General features: G+C 33.6%; 1 protein-coding gene across 2 annotated transcripts in view; it reads left to right on the top strand.

The window, feature by feature from the left end:
• The window catches only part of ERBB4 (erb-b2 receptor tyrosine kinase 4), a gene marked incomplete at both ends in the record, with an annotated part of 1,126,414 nt that overhangs the window by 883,319 nt on the left and 219,782 nt on the right, over positions 1 to 23,313 (top strand). For both annotated transcript variants that reach the window (XM_082841669.1, XM_082841668.1), the window contains 3 exons: positions 6,967 to 7,099; positions 11,316 to 11,438; positions 16,073 to 16,171. In XM_082841669.1, coding sequence (XP_082697795.1) covers positions 6,967 to 7,099; positions 11,316 to 11,438; positions 16,073 to 16,171 — 355 coding nt within the window. The remainder of the gene's footprint in view (positions 1 to 6,966; positions 7,100 to 11,315; positions 11,439 to 16,072; positions 16,172 to 23,313) is intronic.

Genomic DNA, 23,313 nt, shown 5'->3' with positions numbered 1-23,313 from the left:
ATTTGCTTCAGCACTCAACACTTCTGGTCATAGTTAAGGTATAATAGAGGAATTGTGAATCCTAATCAAAGGAGAGAGACATACTGTAATACTCTAGGTCTCATCAGATAAAACCTGTAACTGTGAACTGATGTCTACCTCAGAGTCTGACCCACATCACTTTCATTTGCTCAAAAAGAAAAGATGTGTCATATTTATAGAGCAGGTGGAATTCTGGGTCAGAATAAGCACAGTTTTCACGAGGGAAAAAAAAAAAAACATGAATGTGGCTCTCCTTGCCCTAGTCAGTAACCCTTAAAATGTCTTCTGGGGAATTTCAATATTTCCTAGTGTTTCAGGGTCTCTTGTTTCAAATCTGAGCCGCTTTGGGGAAGACTGAACAGAGTAACAATGCAGTAGGGACTATCACTAGAATGACAGATACCGCTTAATTTTGCTTTTCTTAAAGGAAATCCAGTGTTTTTTTAAGCCCCCCAAATCCTCTTAACTGTTTTCTCACTGAAAAAATAAATGAAACTCAGTGAAGTATAAGATCACTTATAAACTTCAATAAGAGCATAAAAGATTTAATAGACTTAAATCACAGTGAACATAACAGTTCAGCTAAAATGATAGTCTGATGAGAATTACAATATTAAGATATAACTAAATACAAAATCAAAGAGTTTATAAGAACCCCTGAATAAATTTATTTTGTATTCTCTACTCTAGGTTTTAGGTATTAAAGAAAAATCTAATGAATTGTATTTATCTACCCTAAAAAAATTCTAATGAATCATCTTTAGAAAGACAACATATATAGCTGAAAAACTGATGGACTTGAGATTACAAGATGTAAAATGTTAGCATTACTATTTATGTTTGACCTTGTCTAAGTATCTTAACTTTTCTGAGTCTATTTCTTTATTTTTAAAACGGAGGTTATAAGCTCAACATTGCATAGTTATTGTGAAAATATGCAGTGATAAAAAGTGTAAAAAGAAAAGTGTAAAAAGAAAATTTTAATTAAAAATATACAAGTATTATTAGAATCAAAAGTCCATAGTCAATCTATTTAAATTATTTGAACTTAAGTGTAGTATATAAGACCAAATAAATCTCTGGTTTACCTCTATGAAAGGGGATATTTCTATATCAGGATAGAAAGTCTTTGACATTTTCATTTCAATTAGATTATTTCCCATTGAAAATGAAATGAATTTTTTTGTGACACTATATGTGCCATAAAACTCATGAGTACCTAATGGCAGTCAAACCTTGTTTTCCTCTTATTTGGATAGCACTTTTGCTATGTTTAAACTGCTTACTTACATAATTAATATAATATTGAAAATGTCCCTGTTTGCAAAGTTGCATTATTTATCTCAGTTGGCAACTGATACTAAGAATTTTCTTTCACTAAAGTGTCAAAATGTTTTTGATCAACTACATTTCTCTTATAGCAAGAGCAAATTAGGAAACGTGAAGTATATTACTGAGGATACATTTAACCTCTGGTTCATGATATATTCATGCTTTTGTCTGATGGTCAGTGTAACATTTTCAGAGGGAAGATAGGGTACAAGATGATAGCCAATGTTATCTAGTTATATTTTTAAAAGAAAATATAAGATTACAGAGAATCATCACATCTGACTCTAAATTAGGAAACATCCATTTATGTTATATATAGGTTTATTACAGGCAGTAATTAATTTACCTTGCCAGGAAGTGAAACTTGTTAATACTTAGATAGTCCTGTATGAATGTGTATGTATTTGTTTGTTTATTTATACATATATATGTAAAGACTTGTTATCTTAAGGTATCCTAGATTCTCTAACTTGGGCTAAGTGTTTATTTAAGGATAAACATTTGATTTATTGCTCACAGGGCACTTTTGAGAGTGAATTGGGTTCTACTGGTACTTAACAGTGGTACAAACTGAGACTGTCCTGGCCTACAGGAGGCATATGATTTGCCAGTGCTTAAAGGTATTTGATTTAAGAATACTACTAGGCAGGATCTAGAGGCAAGTGTATCAGATCTCAGGAATCCAAGAAAGATTAGCTGGCTCCTGCTATATTTATTTTTCATTGCCTTACGTGAAGCACGTACTTATGTGTATCTCAGCTGAGTCATCTGATAGAGGCACTGCTCACAACCAGTGGAGGCACAACATAATTGAAGCTCTGACTGGTCTGATGTGAAAACATCTTTCCAGCATGATACAGCACTATAAGGAAAAAGCATGCAGATTTGAAGGTAAACACAAAATAATAATGTTAGATAATATAATAATGTTAGATAATAATAATATAAAACTATTTTATAATTTTATTTAAACTTTCTTATACAAAAATTTCTGGTTAAAATTATCTGACTAGCCTGCAGCTTTTCTTGTTTGTTTTTACTTCTGTGTAAATTTTTAAAAAATCAGCTTAACCTTTAGTCCCCATAGATAAGCAGTGAAGCAGCCCTAAGTCTGATCCAGCAACTTCTGATGACCCATCTTCAAACTATTTACTTTAGAAGCTTCTAAAAATGGAGGTCTCTGATTTAAAGTCAATACCGTGAGTTACAAACTATACTGTCAGTGTGTTATAGGGCTGCTGATTGATTCCTTTATCTGTAACCGAAAATTATTCTGTATTTAAGAAATGAAGAAAAATATACCTATATTACAAATTTAAAATCATTTTATTTGGTGAAATTCATATAAAGGAATCCTATAGATTTAGATTTGGTGACTATATTAGTCAAACTACCAGTTTTACCATTTACAATTTTAAAGAAAATACCACTGCATATTTTTTGTAGAATAGCCTGCCCTTGACATTAAATGAAAACTGGTATAATGGAATTGTTTTAAAACCATTTGAGTTCTAATCATAAATTATATTGACTTTACTATATTTTATTTGTGATCTGTTATCTGGAAGGAAACAAATCAATGAAAGAAAATATTTGGATGTTTATAAAATCAGCTTCCATGATTCTCTCACATTTTATATTCTCCAGTGAGGAAAAGCATGGGTCAACAGAGTAATGAATAATAAGAATACATCTTATTATATGAGTAGTATGGTTTGGGAAGACACTACTCTTCTATATATAACTGTTTAAAATAGGTAACTGCATTCAAGGCAGTAGAGTATAATGCATTGTGTTGTCTCTGAACTTCTGAATGAAATTGTGAAAACCAAGTTACATGCTTTTATATAAATTAGTCAAGCTCATTTGTGATTCAGAACCCTTATTATATCAGTTTCTATGAGTAGACAATATCAGTTTCATTATACTATTTCTAAATCACAGAATAAGGTAAAATATCACTTGATAGCATCCTTTTAGAAAAAGCTTGCACTTATCACTTGTCATGTCCTATCTTGTATACTTTAGGGGATCCCAGCGATTTTTAATGGACAGGTAAAAGATAGGAAACAAATAATAATCCTGTTACAGATAAGGGATTACAGAGTACTCGAGGTCTCTTGGTTTTGATTTCATTAATAGTGTCACATTTCAGCCTCTTGGAGGCTACTCTGACTAACATATAAGAGGAACACACTCTTTCAGGAATATAGCCTAGTTGGAAATAGTCAGCATGAGACCTAGGAGGGATATACAGTAATTTAAAAAAGCAACTTAAGTAGCTATATCCCTTTTATCCAAAGGATCCTCATAAAGAGTGAAGCATTAACTCTCAGGAAAAAAAAAAAAAATGGACATCTATCCTACACCTACAAATATCTAGGAATCATCAAAACTGCAGGGGGCATAGGAAATGTGTAAGTAGTGTAACTTCAGATTAGAGTGGTCTTATAAAACATAATGTTAATTATAAGAAACATAGTGGTAATTAAACGTCTCAGACACATTAACCCATAATGAATAGAAAATATCTGCAGAAGCACTTAGATCATAAAAGTGGACAGGGAATAGCAAAATGAATTCTTAATTGAAAAGATGCAAAGTAAACATTCAAAAAGAAAATAAAGAAAGAAAACAAGGCCATTATTGTAAAACTAAGCTTTTAGACAATGATTTATTTTTTCTGTATTTTTCTTAAATTTAATTAACTTTTATTTCAAAGGGAAAATAAATATATTGTAGAATATTAGAGAATGCCCAAAAGTAAAAATACAAAAATAAGAACACTAGAGTCATAGTGTCTTATTGTACATTCTTCCAGATCTTTTTACACACATATATGTGTATGTGTATATAAACTTTTTTCTGATTAAATCCTACTGTTTTGTAACTCAGTCTTTTCAATTTCTGGTCAACGTCTTTACATGCCAACACATTTTTATTTCGTCTACTATCTAATCCATATTCTAATTTCTCAAGTTATCTAAAAAATTTCTGTACAGTTGGCTTGTCCATGCTAGAGTCCAGGCCAGGGTTTCATTTCATGTCTGGTTTTGTGAATATTAAGTCTTCTTAATCAAGATCAGTACCTTTTTTCATGATATTCACTCATTAAAGAGAACAAGCAAGTTTTCTTATAGAACATTGTCCCTTTTCAATTTAATTGGTTGCGTCCTTGTGGTTGATGTTCTTTTTCAAAAGTAACTTTCTCTGGAATAAGAAGAGTTTGGCCTCTTAAAATGTCCAAAAAATCATTTATTTATTAGTTTTAGGTGCAGAAACTCTAGTTCTTTATTTCTTCAGGTTGGTTGTACCTTTATCATTCCTGTAGAGTGGTAAAAGAAGAAAGAAGCTAGAGGAATGCAAGGCAACCAAGGAACTGCTGAGGGAAAATATCAAAACTAAAAGCTAACTAGAAAAATCATAGAAATTACTGTCTATTGAGTTTTTGAATGTTTTATTTTCATTGCCATGACTAAACTAAGCAGTAATGATATGATAACTGATATCCATCCAAATTAGATGAAAAAAAATAGAGTCAGGGATCTTGTTTTGTTCTATTGGAAGTGATCACTCTTAAAATGAAAAAAAAAAAGAATTTTCTTTTAATTTACAGTGACATTGACAAATATTGTCATAAATACATACCATTTATTCTTTTGAAAAATAGATAAGCAGAGGAAGTTTAGAGTTTAGTTCAAATCCACAATTAAAAAAATACTGGGGACTATTCTCAATCATACATAAATCCTTTGCAATAAAAAATTGGGCTCAGGAAACAAAAATACAGTTCTTTTTATAGTAGTGGCTTTTCAGGGATGTGTTAGGCAGTTGAGCTGAAAATTATGCCTTGGGTTGAAAACTAAAATATTTTCTGAAATACATATAACTGGCATACCAAAAATGTGATCTTACACACACCAAAACACATCACAGTGATGAGTTTGTTTCCGTACTTTAGTTTAATTTTCTCAGCATAGATTTTTAAGTCTTTAGAAAATTCCATTTAGGAAAATCTAGTTGAATTATAGCAACATTTCAGTATGCTGTAGGACTTTGAGCTGTCAGGAAACAACCTTTAGGATGAACTACATTTTAAGGTTTCTTTGCAGTTTTATATGACAATAATATAACGGTTATAATGTTTAAAAGACATGACTTAATTTATAGAAGAAGTTACCCAGATTTTTTCCCAGAGCTCTTTAAAATTTAAAAATTCTATTTAGGATCATCTGCTTTCGTTATTTCCAATCTGTCTTTGAGCAAAAGTTTACCTTTCAAGAACAAGTAATTTTTTTTTTTCTGAAGGAGGGTAGCTGTATAGAGTAGGTTCTTCTATAAATAGGAATATAAAATATAAAACGCTTTACTATGGAAAGCATGAGCATTCAGGGAGTTATTTTTTAGTTTTGATATCTATCATGACTTCTTAGTCAACACCTATGTGTTTTACTCTGAACGGCTTGCTATGGCATATGAAATTAATATATTTCAGGGCTCTGACTACAGAAAGCTCATAGATACTACTCTACTCTAGAACAAGAAGTTAAGACCATAAACATTACTTTTCAAGCAAGCAAAAATTTATCTTGGAAAACAAAAAGTGATCAGTTTCAAAATTATACATTAGCTAACAATATATTAGAGAAACATTTTAAGAATAAAAATCTCCAGTCAATTTCTTCCTAATCCCTTTTTAATACTATTTACATATTTTTATTTAATACTTAGTGTGTAGACATCTTTCATGGGTATATGATGCTTATTCATACTTTTAATAATAATGCTTACTCCAGTCATCATAACTCTGAAAACCCATCTGACCCAGTCTTCATCTTTCTCGTACCCTTTGTCCCAGCAAAGTTGCCCTTTCCAGAGTTTGAAATAGCACTTTTGTCAATGCATCTCTCTGTTGATATCTCTATATACCAGGGGTGTGGGGTTCATAGGTCCTCAGACCACTCATTTTTGGTTTAGAACAGTAGTTCTCAACTGGCAGTGATTTTGACAGTCGTTTGACAATGTCTGGAGACAGTCATGACTAGAGGATGGAGGTGTTGCTGGCTTCCAGTGGATGGAGACCAAGGATGCTGCTAAACATCCTAAAATGCAAAAGACAGTCCCCAGAATGAACAAGTATCCAGCCCCAAATGTCAATAGTGCCACTGTTGAGAAAGCCTGCTTCAGAGAAAACGTTGAAAATAATATTATAAACCACAACAATACTATTTAAATGCATTTCTACTCCTTTATAGATAAAAGTAAAATTAAAATGATTTAAAATTATCCTATATCAAAAATTTGGCATACATTCTTCATTTTGTTATCAAATTTTACATTTTTTCATCAAATGGCATGTTGTGGCTGCTCATCCCCAAAGATTAGTTGTCTGTGCATGGTTTATTACTAAAAAACAAAGCAAAACAAAAAACAGGTACAGTTTTTACCATGAGAAAAGTTTTGTGAAAGCTTTAATGCATTTTTAATTTGCATTTCTTCTAATTGACTAGACTTGTGATATGTGGATAATGGCTTGTCCAACTGCTTTTTCCTCTTCCTCTGTCTTTTCTCTCTTCATACTTTTTTTTTTTACTTTTCCATTCTGGTTGGCAGGACTCCTCTAATTGCAGCCGGAGTCATTGGCGGGCTCTTCATCATGGTCATCGTGGGTCTAACATTTGCAGTTTATGTTAGAAGGAAGAGCATCAAAAAGAAAAGAGCCTTAAGAAGATTCCTGGAAACAGAGGTGAGGTGTTCATTTCTTCTCTTCAAGTGTTTAGGGATTTTCATTAGGTTTAGAAGGTTTAGATACTTAGTTTTTTAATCCAAGAGAAAATTCAATTTCCTGCTGAGGGTTTATATTTTATAGTATGGTATACAAAGTTGATGGAAAATCAGAGTATATAATAAGTGTAGTCAAGGCAGGCTCATGGCTTGAAGAGGGCAAATAGCAGGGGTCGAGGAAATTATCATATTGGGCCAGATCTGTTTCTTTTGGAGACAGGGATCCATTAACAAGCTCTAGGATATACAAGTAGCAGAACTAGAAAATATCTGAGTCAGAGAATATCTCAGTAGCAGAACTAGAAAAATGTTAGAAAACAATAGAAATTTTTTGGTTTAAAGTAAAGCCAGATTGGCAAGCAATTTATGCTTTAATTAGGGCCATTAAATTGGTAGCCACTGATCTCATTATAGCAGCAGTGAAAAGATGAGCTTCAGGATAAAGCTTAGTTTTGTAATCACATAGGCCTTATCACACTATTTATGAGGTGCATTTAATATTATGCATGTTAGTTATTGTGAATATGTAAATTATCCATAAAATACTATAATTTCTTTTGTATTGCCACACTGAATTCTCTAGCATGCAAGATGATCGTTTTCACCGTAAAGGTTATAGAGGAAAAACAATTGCAGAAGACCGTGTGTTACCATATCCTTCTCAACTCTAATCCTACCTCTTTCTCCTGATACACGTATCTATGCCTATCTGAACATTTCAGAGCAAATCTGTACTGAGACAGTCTGCCTTCTTTGCATTTGTTTTCTGTCTGACTGTCAGTGTGACATTTTGACTTTTCCTCTTAACACTGAAAGGAATGGGAATATTCATTCATTCATATGTTTCTCACACTGATAATGAATTAAATTTTAGCTCTTTTCCCCCAAAAGTTAAATCTGGATAGAATTATTTGAAAGTTTCGGAAAGCTACTATACAGTTACATATAAGAAGATACTTCTAATAATTGAAGTTATCTGAAATTAAATGGGCTGTCCTATCAGTAGACACGTTCAAGCATAAAAATGGTAGTTATATACACAGAGTGAACATAGTAATGATTCCGACTTGAGCTGGATGTTACAAAAGATCAACTTGATCACTTTCAGCCTTGTACATGTGAACATGAATAAAAGTTTGGGCACAGCCCATGTGCTGTGCATATTTTCAGGTTAGCTAGGATGATGGGAGACAGGTAGAATTCTCCCTTATGGACAGCTTGGAGCAGTCACTGAAAAAATTCTGAAAAGTGAAGTAAATAAACTAGAGTTGGAAAGGAATTAAAGGTTTCGAATAGCAGTGGATATTTAGGTGATTGAATAAATAGAAGACAAATTCTGTCTCTTAACTATGTGTAGGAAAAGCTCATTGCTATGAAAATAGTTGTTTTGTTTTGTGCTGTTAATATGGTGCTTTCTAATAATGCCCTCCAAATTGGCATTTCATTACTAAATAAACACATACTGATTGGTTTTTATAAGCATATTCTATTTTTTATAGAAAGTTATAGCTTAGGACTAAATGAGCTAATTGTTGAATTCTCATCTTTCTCTCAGTAAAAGTAAATAACCGTGATTTTCTACCATCTAAATAGAAGAGGAATTTTTAACAGGTTCAACTTAAATTCTTAAATACTGAAGCTAGAAATCTGCCTCAGATGTGAAAACTTTGTTAAAACATGATATGTTGTTGGAAGATTTTTAAAATTGATACACTTCACAAAATCATGTTGACCCAGATTGTCTTTTTTCTGTTGCATGCATAAAAGTAGAAAATATTTTTTTCAATATACACTTATTGAGGTGCACTATAAGCTTGATGCTTTGATAGATGGTGTGATTTAGAAATGTATTAATGAGATATAATCTATCCCTTGAAGAGTGACAGATTTGGTGCCTATATTATGGCAGGTAATGTTCCAGAGTTTTCCACCTATGTATATACCATTTCATCCTTTAACAATCTTCTAAGTTAATTATTGGTATACCAATTTCACAGATGTGAAATGAAGGGACAGGAAAGGCAAATTGCGTTCTAAGCCTGTAAGTGGCAACAATGATATACAAACCCACAAATTTAAACTCAATTGTCTTTCTACCATACTGGGTCATAAAATAAAACTGTGCTCTTTTAATGGTATAATACTCAAATTCCTGGGGAAAAAAATGTGTTTGTAGAAATAAATTGAATGATACTTAATAAAATTGTGGGTAGAATTGTAAAGTTTTCAAAATATGAAATTATTGCACAGTATAAGCCTATATATAATACATGTATATACATTTTTAAGTCTATCTAGCCTAAACTGCTAAAATCCAGTCCCCAATCTTGCATATGATTTTTGTATGACTTTTGTATATGATTGTAAAGTTTTATAACTTTTAAACTTTTATAAAAGTTTCTTACTGTATACATAGTATGTGTATCAAAATCTATGAAAGAAATTCTGCACAGCAGGATTCAAATGAATGGGATCCTCTGCAGGAGATTTTTTTCAGATTTGTTAAAGAATTGTGTGACTCTTTCTGAGGTTTATGGGACTTGAATGCAGTTATATGCATTATTACAAGATAAATTTGAAATTGAAATAAAAGTGTATTAGTTGCCAGACTGTTAAAAAATAGCTTAAGAATATTATAATTCTTATCACCTTTCCCAAATTCTTGCTAACATCCCTAAACTTTACCTACATTCAAGATTCTGTTTAGCTAATTAAGTAGACCATGATGTTCACAGAAGCATGATAATAATAACCAAGCTGAGGACCGCGGTGCAGTTAGCCTTATAAACAGACATTTTGAAATACTGTGGTGGTTTTCAAGACAATGTGAGTAGGAGTAGGCCTTAATTATTTCCTTATGCTGAGGGAGAACAAGCTATTTGTCTGTGTTTAAAGTTTAGTTCTTTTATTTAACTTAAAAATAAATTTTAAAAAAGCTCTTGTTTCTCTGACTTGCCTTTTTCCTCAAGCATAGATAAAACTCTAAAATTTTAACATACAGTATAAACTTTTTGGTACCCAGAGTCTCTCTTCTGTCTACATTTTTGTATTCACATAGTCAAGAAATTGGCACACAGTTACATATCTTTCTCCTGCTTACCCATCCTCTCTGGAAATGGCATCTAAACTATGACATCTAAAATTATCAGCCTAATTTTACCCCTTTTGGCTACCCAGCCCACTTTAGGAACTGGTATTTCCCACTCTAATCTCACCCTTCAGACCTGTCCTTCTCCCTGATACTGTGTCCAAACTGTTCTTCCTGGTGGCAGTGTCCTCCCCCATGTCCATCCATTTTTATTATCTCAAGACCAATTTTAAAGTGTTCCTCCTTTTAGGAACCACAAAAAGCAAACCTCACTCCCCAGTGGTTATTTTATTCCTCTGCATTTCATAGAATTCATTTATGATCTAGAATCAATTCATAGCATTTTAGAATTTTTAACCTAGAAGGTGCTCTAGGGCCTTGCTACTTAAAGTGTGTTCAAGGACCATCATCATAAAGAGGAATCTCCTGGAGTTCTGTAAAAATGCAGATTTCAGCCTCAAATCCATATCTACTGAACCAGAATCTGCATTTTAACAAAAAACTCTGGTAATTCATATGTACATGAAAGATTTAGAAACACTGTCTTGGTGTAGTGACATTGTGCTAACTTGTTTTCTTCTCTTCTGACATGTCTGTCCTGACTTCCCTGCTAGGTATTAAATGATAAGAAGGTAGTTTTTTTAATTTTTAAAAATTGTATTTATTTAATTTTTATGTATCGAATTTCCTGAAATGAAAAAAAACTTTGATAGAGTACACTGGCATAAGTAAAATCTCTAAGTCTTAGATGAAGTTTTCCAAAAGGAAGGAGCATGAAAAAGTAGAATTAAGAGCCCCTAATTAGTCTCTAAATTTCTATAAAAAGTGGGAAAAAAAATCCCCTAGACTAGTATGCCTCAAGGTAGGTACACATTTGTTACTTGTGTTCACCCAGGTGAATAGCATGAGAAGAGAAAGGGTAGGGTCAGAAGGAATTGTGAGTGATCCATTTGACAAACATATTGTTTGTCAAGGAAAAGTGGTCTTGTGTGTGTTTTCTATGTGTGAGAAAGTGAACCAGAGAGAAAAAGAGAGGAACACTGATTGTTGGATCGAAAGTTGTGTAACCTGTACTCTTTTTGCTTTGTAGTTGGTAGAACCCTTAACACCCAGTGGTACGGCGCCTAATCAAGCTCAACTACGTATTTTGAAAGAAACTGAGCTCAAAAGAGTAAAAGTACTTGGTTCAGGTGCTTTTGGAACTGTTTATAAAGTAAGTAGAAAATAACACATACCATCAGTTATTTTCAGTTTTGTTTCAGACTTGTTTTAAATAATAGCCAAAGTTATTGTTCTAGCCAACCTAACTTCCTCTTTAATATTCAGAGAGGAGAAATCTTTATAGTATTGAGAAGTTGCTGAACAAATGAATTCATTAATTTTTATTGACTAAACTGGGATGGATACAGTTATGAGAAAGCAGGAAACAAGGATGCAAAGCCAAAATATTGTTCATTCTCCGAATGCCTTCTGAGCTCCTTTTGATATCATCTCCCTTTGGCAAATTTGTTCTTTTCCAAAATACCCAGATCCAACCCATTTACCTTTACCCCTACACAGGAGGAGATCCCCGAGAGACCTGGGCAATGTGCTTTTCTTTCTTTTCTCTAAGTTCAGGTTAGCTAGAAGGAGAGGGTGACAACATGGGTTTTTAATAAGAGAGATATTTCTGGAAAGGGAGAGCTTGAATGATAGCATTTGCATGTTTACTTATTTAACTTAATTACAAAACCAATTCAAAGGCCAGGCCCAAGGTTAATTGTGGTGAAATTTATTTTTAATGGTAAACAACAAGAATAAGAAGCTCTGTTGGGATAGTACTAAATCCTTCTTGTAATGTCCATTACTTCAATTCCCAAAATTTGCTTTAACAAGTTTCTCAAAGCTATATGCAAGCCTACATTTTTACAAATATGTTGGCTAAAATATGTCAGATCTTAAGAACTTTACATCTTAAAATGTTATTTTCTTATATTTAAGACAGATTTATTTAATGGAAATTATTAACAATTGGAATATAAACCTTAATTTTCTCTCTTGAATTTTCCAAAAATAATGTAATCTCTTTAAAATAAAACTTTTATTCTATGGTCAAAATGCAAAAGTTTCTTAATCTTTTGTTCTGCATATTTTGTTCAGTTAAATTCAGAATTATTAGCTGATGTTTTTTGACCCACCTCCTAGAGTAATGAGAATAAAAACAAAAATAAATGGGACCTCATTAAACTTAAAAGCTTTTGCACAGCAAAAGAAACCATAAACAAGATGAAAAAGGCAACCCTCAGAATGGGAGAAAATATTTGCAAATGAAGCAACTGACAAAGGATTAATCTCCAAAATATACAAACATCTCATGCAGCTCAATAACAAAAAAGCAAACAACCCAATCCAAAAATGGGCAGAAAACCTAAATAGACATTTCTCCAAAGAAGACATACAGATGTCCAACTAACACATGAAAAAATGCTCAACATCACTAATTATTAGAGGAATGCAAATCAAAACTACAGTGTGATATCACCTCACACAGGCCAGAATGGCCATCATCAAAAAATCTACAAACAACAAATGCTGGAGAGGGTGTGGAGAAAAGGGAACCCTCATGCCCTGTTGTTGGGAATGTAAATTGATACAGCCACTGTGGAGAATAGTATGGAGGTTCCTTTAAAAACTAAAAATAGAACTATCATGTGACCCAGCAATCCCACTACTGGGCATATACACAGAGAAAACTATAATTCAAAAAGACACATGCACCCCAATGTTCATTGCAGCACTATTTACAGTAGCCAGCACATGGAAATAACCTAAATGTCCGTCAACAGAGAAATGGATAAGGAAGATGTGGTACATATACAATGGAGAATTACTCAGCCATAAAAAGGAATGAAATTGGGTCATTTGTAGAGACGTAGATGGACCTAGAGACTGTCATACAGAATGAAGTAAGTCAAAAAGAGAAAAACATATTGTATATTAATGCATATATATGGAATCTAAAAATATTGGTGTAGACAATCTTATTTACAAAGCAGAGATAGAGACACAGAAAAGACACAGATGTAGAGAATAAACGTATGAATACCAAGGGGGAAAGGAGAGTGGGATGTACTGGGAGATTGGAATTGACATATATACACTATTGATATTATGTGTAAAATAGATAACTAATGAGAACCTACTGTATAGCACAGGGAACACTACTCAGTGCTCTGTGGTGACCTAAATGGGAAGAAAGTCCAAAAAAGAGAGGATATATGTATATGTATAGCTGATTAACTTTGCTGTATGGTAGAAACTAACACAACATTGTAAAGCAACTATACTCCAATAAAAATTAAAAAAATATATATTAGCTGAGTACCTAATTTGAATATAAACTATTCTAGGCTGACTTGATACCTTCTAGTCTTCAAATCCTTTTTATGTTTAAAGAGACACAATGTATCCTATCTGTTTCTCTATTTATATTGTGCTAGGAAAAAAATGGACTTCCATTTTAAAAGTAACTCAATCTTGGCATGTACCTTGCATATAGTCATGGTTGTATTTTTAAAGATGGTACGGTCTGGAAATTGAATTTTATTTTAAATCATGAATACCATATAACTCAAGACTAAATATTATCTAGTGACCTCAGAAGGTAAAATATTAATAATATTTTATTATTATTTAATAATAAAGCTTTATTAATATTTTTAACAACACTTATTTGCCCACTGTCCAAGAGTGTTGCACATATATTGAAATTACCTCTATTAAAAGCTTATTGAAAGTTCCATAAGTATGTTTAAATTTATGCCTACAGTGTATATTGTTGACTCTAAGTTTTAGTTAATATATTAGTTCTTACAAGGACATACTGTCTTAAACTTTAAAGAATTATTCTTGACCACAGAAATTCAAGTTGGCTTAGCCAATTACTTGGTTAATGCTTCCTCCTGGTTGAAGATACACTGTTTTTAAACATAAAAGATTTGAACCAATATCATGGTATCAGCATAGTTGAACTGTGGTCTGTTGGAGCCTGGAAAATAATGACTATACTAATTTAAAAAGCAGTGCAAATTAATTCACACTGAATGTATATTCTTATTTCAAAAGTATACTTTAGGAATATTTTAATATTGATGCTATATCTTTATAAGGTAACCCCCTCTGTTGTTACTTTTTTAAATAACGGTAAGCCTGTTCTCCACCCTAGTACCATCAAAAAGAAAATGGGTCTTCGGCTTTTTTTTTCTCATTTTTACGTTAATAATTTACAAAAAAAAATATACTGCAGGGAACTTGGCTTATTATTTTGCATTTGACATATAGCTTTCCCTATTCACTCTAAGAACATAACCCTTAAATTCACCTTCTAAAGGTTAAACTCTTTTTTTCTTTATTATTTTGACTTTTTAATAATTCTTGTGTTTACGTCTTCTATTATTACCACTTTGGATAACACAAATACATATGTCTTAGCATAGAAGTACTAAGTGAAAAACTTTTAAAAATATTTTCTTTATAACTACAACCAGCTGATATTAAGAAAAACAGGAAGTGGAGGTGTTCTGCTCAGGAATAGTAGACTATTTTTTTTTCTTCCTTTCATTTTAATATTAAAACTGTCCTTAGAAGACATTTTTGATGTCAAGGCTAATAAATTAAAATTTGAGATTTTTTTTTACATGTAACCTCGTATCTACTTCTGTGTTCCTTTGGGACGATACACTTAAAAAAAATATTCCATGCATCCCTGTATTACCAGTATCATTATCCTCATTCAGATGATTGAATTGTTTACTCAGAAATGTTGTTATTTAGCTAAAGTTGTACTTTACCCAAACCCTGCCAACTTTATACTTTCCCACAATGCACAGGTCCTGTTTGAATATAATTATGTCTCTAGAGGAAGAGAGAACTTTCAGCGACTAATATAAATATTTTATATTATTTCAGAAATAATAAAAATCCTTGAATATTAAATAATATAGACAAATTAATATGTGCTCAATACTCCCTAGTACTTGCCTTTGAAAACTATTAATTCTTTTTTTTTTTTTTTTTTTTTTTGCGGTACGTGGGCCTCTCACTGTTGTGGCCTCTCCCGTTGCGGAGCACAGCCTCCGGACACGCAGGCTCAGCGGCTATGGCTCACGGGCCCAGCCGCTCCGCGGCATGTGGGATCTTCCCGGACCGGGACACGAACCCATGTCCCCTGCATCGGCAGGCGGACTCTCAACCACTGCGCCCCCAGGGAAGCCCTGAAAACTAATTCTTAAACAATCAACCTTAGAAAATTAATTCTTAAATCAATCTGAATTTTGATACATAAGAATATGCTTTTTTATTTCATTTTATTTTTAGTTGCAGAATAATTAGATAATATTAAAGCTGAAAAGAACCTCCAACATTAATTACCCCAGTCTTCTAAACTACAAATAAGACAATTGAAGTTCAAAAATCAAAACAGCTTTCTCAAAGTTGTGAGAAGTTGATGATATCATCCAAGTCAAATATTATTTCAATGTTTTTTCTTTTTCTTCTTTTTTTTTTTTTTTTTTACTATTCAAAGCCTTTTTCATGTACACAAATTGAACTTGATAATAGTGTAAACACCTTGAAAGCAGAATACACATATGATCCGCCTTCAGGTAATGAAAGCAGAAAACAAAGTTGCTGAGTAATTTGTAACATATAACAGGTGCTTGAAAAACATTTGTTGATTGAATGACAAAATATGGAACTTCTAAATTATTTTTTAAGGTATTAATAGGTCAAGTGTTTACTCAAATTTTGTTTCTGGTCTAAATGTTGTATGTCTTAATATAGACTTAATGTGATTTTTTTCCTCCCAAGGGTATTTGGGTCCCTGAAGGAGAAACAGTGAAGATTCCTGTGGCTATTAAGATTCTTAATGAAACAACTGGTCCCAAAGCCAACGTGGAGTTTATGGATGTAAGTACAGACAGCAGGCAATCACGTTTTTATCCATTATTAATAGACTGCTTTTAGAATTCAAAAAAAAAAAAGACTTCAACTTCAAAGTGTCTTCTCTGGAAATGGTATAATCTTATAATTAAAGGCTTGAGCAAGGGTCAGCAAACTTTTGCTTAAAAGACCAGAGAATAAATATTCAGGCTTTTCCTGCAATGTGGTTTTTGTGACAACTACTCAACTCTCTCCTTTTAGTAGATAAGCAGCCATAGACAATTAAAAACAAAAAACAAAAAACAAAAAACAAAAAAACACAGGAATGGGCGAATGGGTATGAATGTGTTCCAGTAAAACTTTATTTACACAAGCAAGCTAAAAGCCAGATTTGGCTTGCTGACCAAATCCTGCCCTCAACGGCCATGTGTTTAACTACTATGCCAGACTGCATCTGAGAGTAGTGACGATGATTTGGAAAATCAGACTGCTTTATTTTATTGTTGTTATGATATATTACTTGAAAACATCAATCAAGATTAGTTTTGATAGTGAGTTAGTTGCTGTTAAATTTAAATTAGGAACCCACTAACTCAGATAATTACACATTGAAACTTGTTTTTTTCAATTCATATTCATAAGACAAGACCTTATAGGTAAAATGCTCCAACTATAGAATAATAAGAGTTCTGAAGAATGAAAGTACTTTATAAGGTCAACCAGAACTTTAAGATTTCCCCTAGCAATAATTGTAGATTGAGCTGCTCAGCAAATTTCAGAAGGTACAACAGGTGAAACTATGTATGTAGCATGCTGTTATTTTTTCACATTCAACACAAGATATCTTGCCAGAGGTGCTGTCAAAGACCCATATGTATTCTTTCTCTATCTTTTAGCATAATGTCTTCAGTAATAAGAATGATTTTGATTTTCAAATGACCTTTATATAAAAGAATATGCACTTTGATTTTTAAAAAGACAAATTGCTATGTTTTTCTATCCTTTTGTACGCTCTTTTGTAAGTTTTATAGGAGCTCAGTTTGTGGTGCTGGATAATTTATTTGGGTCTAATGCTATACTCATCTTATATAGGGCTACTTTTAGTTTAACAGCTTATTGGTCGTTATACAATAGGGCTGATAATTTAAGTGGGACCAACCTGTTGCTCTGATTGGTTGGTGCAGATGCCGAAAGCTCTGTCTCTGTGTACCGGTGCCAAATCGAACCTCGGAGACAGTGTTTGGGTGAAGAATAGCTTTATTGCTGTGCCTGGCAGAGGGGGACAGAGCAGGCTCTTGCCCTCAAAACTGTGTGTCCCAACCCCAAGGGTTTAGTGAGTTTAGTGAGGAGTTCTATAGCAGTGGTTCAAAGGTGGGATTGCTGATAAGATTAGGGTGTGTGCAGGGCCTCCTTTCCTTTAATCTGGCCTCAGTTGGTGTCTTGAAGAGCTTTTCTGGTTCCTTTAATCTGGAATGAAGAATGCTAACAATTTCCATTTGTTGGGGGTTTTCTTTCTGTAAAGAGCAGAAAGATATTGTTATTTATATCCCGGGACCCTATTGTTTCTTGCCTGCTCCTTCCTTGTCTCTGAATCCCCTCCCTTCCCTGATTAACAACTGTTTGAACCTGCCCTTTGGAACTCAGGGAAGGTCACTGAGGCTGAACAGAAAGGCTCCAGATCCCAGGAGCCCACAGTGTCCCCCTTGGTTTCAGTACTGTGTCTTAACAGTTGCTAAATATTTTAAATATGATTCTTGCTGCATATCTATCAACACCTATCTAACAGACATTGAGTCCAATAACTAAATAATGTTCCTTCTGCCGGTCTCTAAAATTTCTGACGCTCTCTACAGCTGGTTCAAATATTAAAATGTAAAACAAGCTTTTTTCAGCGATGTCAAAATCAGTTTGATCTTGATCATAAGTATAAATTTGTGAAGGGAACTTTCAAAGAAGTAAAAATGATAAAGAAAAAAGACAATGAGTAGAAACAGTGTAGTTAATATGTAAAACTGATAGTAAAAAATCTTGCCCAGTCCAGACAGCAGCCAAAGCTGAAATTCACAAGAATGCTAATAATCTCTGCTGGAGGCTTGGACAGCCATTTTTGTCATATTTCCATGGAAACACACTGGCAAAAAGGGGTTAAGAGGCTACAAAATAATCACCTAGGAAAGAAGCTTTGAAAACCTCATCATGATTTTGAATGACTATTTGAAAGCTCCTAACCCCGTCCATTTTTTCTTTTCCCTCATCTGAAGTCTATTCCCATGGAAACAGGAGTGGGGATGGCAGCTTGAAGTTACAGATTTCTGCTGAAATTTAGATGAGGCTCTGATTGAGCCATGAAAGGCATCATTTTCCTAGATGGTTGATGGATCTGGTGACCAACAGACTCTAAAGAGTCTGATATTCTTAAAAATGAAAAAAAAAAAAATTAGGGAAAATACTTTGACTGCACCTTTCCTACCTGGTGAATAACTGCTAGAAGATTAACAGATTGATGAACTGCTATTGGCAGAGTTTCAATAAATATCAAGCAGAAACACTTCTTACTTAAAAGTCTTCAACTTTTAAAACATTAGGATAGCTTCACAACAATTAAAATACTGCTGAACTGGAAAAATTAATGATGAATTCAGTATTTTAAGTAGTCTGGTATAACTTTAATACAAACATATACCTACTTTTCATACCTACATTTTAACCTCATCTATTATGTGTGAAGATCATTATAAGTGCTTAAATAACATATCAAACCACAAAAGGTCTATGTTAGCAAAATTATTTGCAATTTGGACCTAAGAATTGAGTTGAAATTGCAAATATTCTCAGGGTTATTAAGTTAAAAGTCATGTTTGACATATGTCTTAGTTTGGGCTCTTCCAGAAGCAGAAGCTGACCCTGAGACAAGGATTTGAGTGAAAGTATTGATAGTTTCTTTTGGAGGTGAGGGACTCATCAGTAAGGGAATGTGGAAATGAGACAGGAGAATCAGTAAAGTCATCTGCCTTCATGAGTGACTGGAGCTTCTTTCCATTGGAGAGACTCTGGCAGCCAGTGTAGGACATACACCTCCGAGTTACTCTCCTTAAAATGTAAGGGAGATGATGAAAGGACTCCAGCTGTCAGTCATTGGTTGAGAGCAACTGGGAGAGAAAGACATTTATTCTCCTGCATATGCTACCTGCAGAGTGTGGCAAAACAGGCTTCAGTAGCAAGAGAAAGCCATTAGGCAAAGAAAGGCAGGAGGAAATCAACTAAGGTACAGCACTATGGTAGAGTGTTCCAAGGATAACTTTCAAACTAAAATAACTGCAACCATGCCACATGTCTCCTTTGCAGACTGGTTATGTGTGTATTAGTATTAATATGCATGTGTGTGCCTGTGTTTCATATCATTGTATAGGAGGAAAATACAGCTTCCAAAGACAATGGAAACTGCATACTTTTATTAAGCATTAGACCTTTTTCCTGCCCTCCCTCCCTGCAACTTTACACTTAGGGTAGAATATTCCAGATTTAATAACTACTACTACTAGGTTTATCAGATATAGCTGTGACTCACTTGTTACAATAATGACAAACATGCAACAACTTAATACTCAAAACTCACTACATCTGCTGCTTCTATTGATATCCAAGGGCAAAGGAGAGGACTTTTATATTTCCTTAGAATTTTTACCATAGGCAAAAATAAATAAGGAGCAATTTGTGTTCTATTAAATGCTACACTAAAAGCAAGAGAAGGAGGATTTGGTCACAAGGCTGTTACTCAGCTCACCTAAGTATGTCTAATGGATTCATAATGATGATAATAACACACTGCTAGTGAGTGGCCAGTACATTCTTCATTCACATAAAGGAAGATCACATTGAACATTAAGAAAATGACTCTAAAGGTCCACCTTCTTAAGAATGCCTACATTTATGCACTCTCCTAGTTCTTGCTTCAAATAGCACCATTTCATTGGGAAAACACGGGTGTTTTTTCTCTCTTTTCTTTGTTTTTAAATTCATCAAATGATGCACAACAGATACTTAAAAAATGATGCTATTGAGCAAGATCCCTGGAATTGGGGACCCTGGTCTGGTCAAATCAGACAGGCTCTTGAGTTTATCTGAGCTTTCACTACTCTGTTTTTTGTTTGTTTCCCCTGATATTTAAGCCCACTACCATTGACATTATTTTATTTGCCTAGGAAGTGCATATATCTTTAAATGTTTTACTTAATTTATGTTTTCTTAGAAAGAACTAATCTAGGATAAAAGAAATGCCATAATTATCCTAAGTTCCAGTGACTGATCAATAATACTTCAGGTTAGAGAGTACTTGAATCTTCTTGGCTTCAGTTTCAGCTTTGCCACCAAATCAACCACATAGTTCATGAAAAGGTGCTGCAAGGAAAGGTATTTCAGATCAGCCAACCTTACTGTGTAAATGGTAATTTTCTTATTAAAAGAAAAATAACTAGTTTCCTTCTTCCTATACAATAGGAACTTTTATCTTACACAACAGTCGTTTTATTGTTTTCTGAAGATGTGTCCATTGTTTCTGTTACTCTTCTCTGTATTGTCTTTATGATACTCAGTGTCTTAGTGAGAGCTGTTTCAACTCTTGTTGCTGCCATATTAGTGGGGTGAGACAAACAATTTTTTGGTAAGATTTACATTTTCTCCTAGATTATAGCAGATTTACAAAACGATTGGAAAAGATATTTTGTTCCATAACATTATTTTCACATTACAGTATCTTCATACATATGGCTTCACATAGTTAACAATAACTCTTAGCTAGATCCTGTATTATACTAATAGTGGATTTTTTAAAATGCATATAATTTAATTATATTATATCTTTAGGCCTAATAGATTTTGCTAATTTGCATATATGAATACAATTCATTCATTTCAGAGGTGAAAAACATAAAATTCCTTTTTATTAAAAGCCCACTACTTAGATGTCACAGGATTCTATACTGCTTGCATGATTTTTTTTTTTTGCGGTACGCGGGCCTCTCACTGCTGTGGCCTCTCCCGTTGTGGAGTACAGGCTCCAGATGCGCAGGCTCAGCGGCCATGGCTCAGGGGCCCAGCCGCTCCGCAGCATGTGGGATCTTCCCGGACCGGGACACAAACCCGTGTCCCCTGCATCAGCAGGTGGACTCTCAACCACTGCACCACCAGGGAAGCCCTGCTTGCGTGATTTTGAAAAATTGGTTAATCAATCCTTTTTACGTTAAGAAAAATTATTGCTAAAGTAATTAAGAAAAGTTTTGGATAGTTTTTTTGCTTTTTAAAATAAAGCAGTAACTTCAGAAAGAGATTCCAAACTCCATTAGAAACAGAATTTAGTCTTCCAAAACTCTACTAAAAAGAAAAGAAAAAAAGTACCAGTAACTAGAGTAAATCACTTCTGTTATAGTTATTTCATTGGCCCTGGTTCATGTCCTGTTAGTTGTAGAGAACTCGGTCTGAAATGGTATCACATCTGAAATCACTCAGTCAGACACCTAATTCTCCAGCTATATTCTCCTTTCCCTCCAGTTCTTTTCCTATAGTAACTACTTGAGAAACATTTAACCCTTTTTGATGTCTCCCATTCATTGACTCTTCGCTGTTTCTCACTATCCCTCAGCTGCCACCTGTCCTCGCATCCCTTCATAACAATCTTGAATTTGTGGACCATCTTATAATCACATTATTTTTTTTTAATTTTTTATTGGAGTATAGTTGATTTACAATGTTGTGTTAGCTTCAGGTGTACAGCAAAGTGAATCATTTATACATATACATATATCCAGTCTTTTTTTCTTTTCTTTTAGATTCTTTTCCCATATAGGCCATTACAGAGCATTGAGTAATGTTCCCTGTGCTACACAGCAGGTTCTTATTAGTTATCTATTTTATAAATAGTAGTGTATATATGTCAGTCCCAATCTCCCAATTTATCCCCCCGACCTTATCCCATAATCACATTCTTAAAAATCTTCAACTTTCTTGCTTCTCAGAATCATGCCGGCAAACAATCCTAGAAATACTAAAATTTCCCAGTGCTACGTTCTAGACCCCTTTTTAATATACATGTTTTGTAGAACATCTCACTAGATTCTCATATTTCATCTCTAAGTCTATTTTATGAATCTGACCTCATCTCCATCCTTGATATCACCACACTGAAATCTCAGGAGAATCTCAAGTTTAACACACTCAGAATGTACCTTTTCATCTTCTTTTCTTAATCTCTTCTGCACTTAATCTTACCCATTTAAAGAATGTGTATATTTATTTACTTTATTGTACCCGTCAGAAATTTGGGATTCATCCTTAAATGTCACAACCACCCAAACTACTCATTACAAATTCAAGAGAAAATGCTTTGATTCTATGCCAAAAACACATTTAGAGAGCATCATCTTCTTTTTATATCCCACTGCCACCCCCTTAATCCAAGCCATCAACTTCTCCAGCTTGAATTATAAAAAGAGCTTCCAGTTTGATCTCCCTGTTTTTTAATACAGTGTTTTCACTAAAGCAAAATAAAACCTTCCAGTGTTTTCACGAAAGCAAAATAAAATATTAGACCCTTGGCTTCCAGGGCTCCTAACTCTTCTCCCAGTCTTCTTTCTCTTCACTGACTTTCTTTCCACTCCTCTTACAAGCCAAGCAAACCAGTCAGTGCTTTTCCCCAGTTTCCTTCTCCCGGTTACACCTAATGAACTTTTGGTTATCATTATTTTCTCAGTTTAAGTAGACTTCCTCAAAGATACCTTTCCTGACCCCTTAATCTAAATTATAACCTACTAATAACATTCAGAAAAAAATTATGCATTTATTGTGATTATTATAGATTTATTTGTCCTAGTAATCATTGTAGAATCCCACTCTCCATCACCAGACTACAGGATCTTTGATGACAGGGACTATCTGTTGACCCCATGTCTCGTCTGCATCTCTAATGGCAAGTGCAATACAAGCATCTGGTTAGAAAGCAATAAGTACGTGGTTAATTGACTGAATGATTTTTCTATTTTTAAAGGTTGTTAATATTCCTCCCTGAAGCCTCTCTACTCCAGACTAATTGACTTAATATTTCCCTCCAACAGTCCTGTGTCTATTTACTTTAAATCATACTTAAATTATACTTTAATTTTCCTTACATATTTATA

This window comes from Leucopleurus acutus, assembly GCF_964270905.1.
Source record: "Leucopleurus acutus genome assembly, chromosome: 6".
Classification (NCBI taxonomy): domain Eukaryota; kingdom Metazoa; phylum Chordata; class Mammalia; order Artiodactyla; family Delphinidae; genus Leucopleurus; species Leucopleurus acutus.
This window is presented reverse-complemented; position numbering and strand designations above follow the sequence as displayed.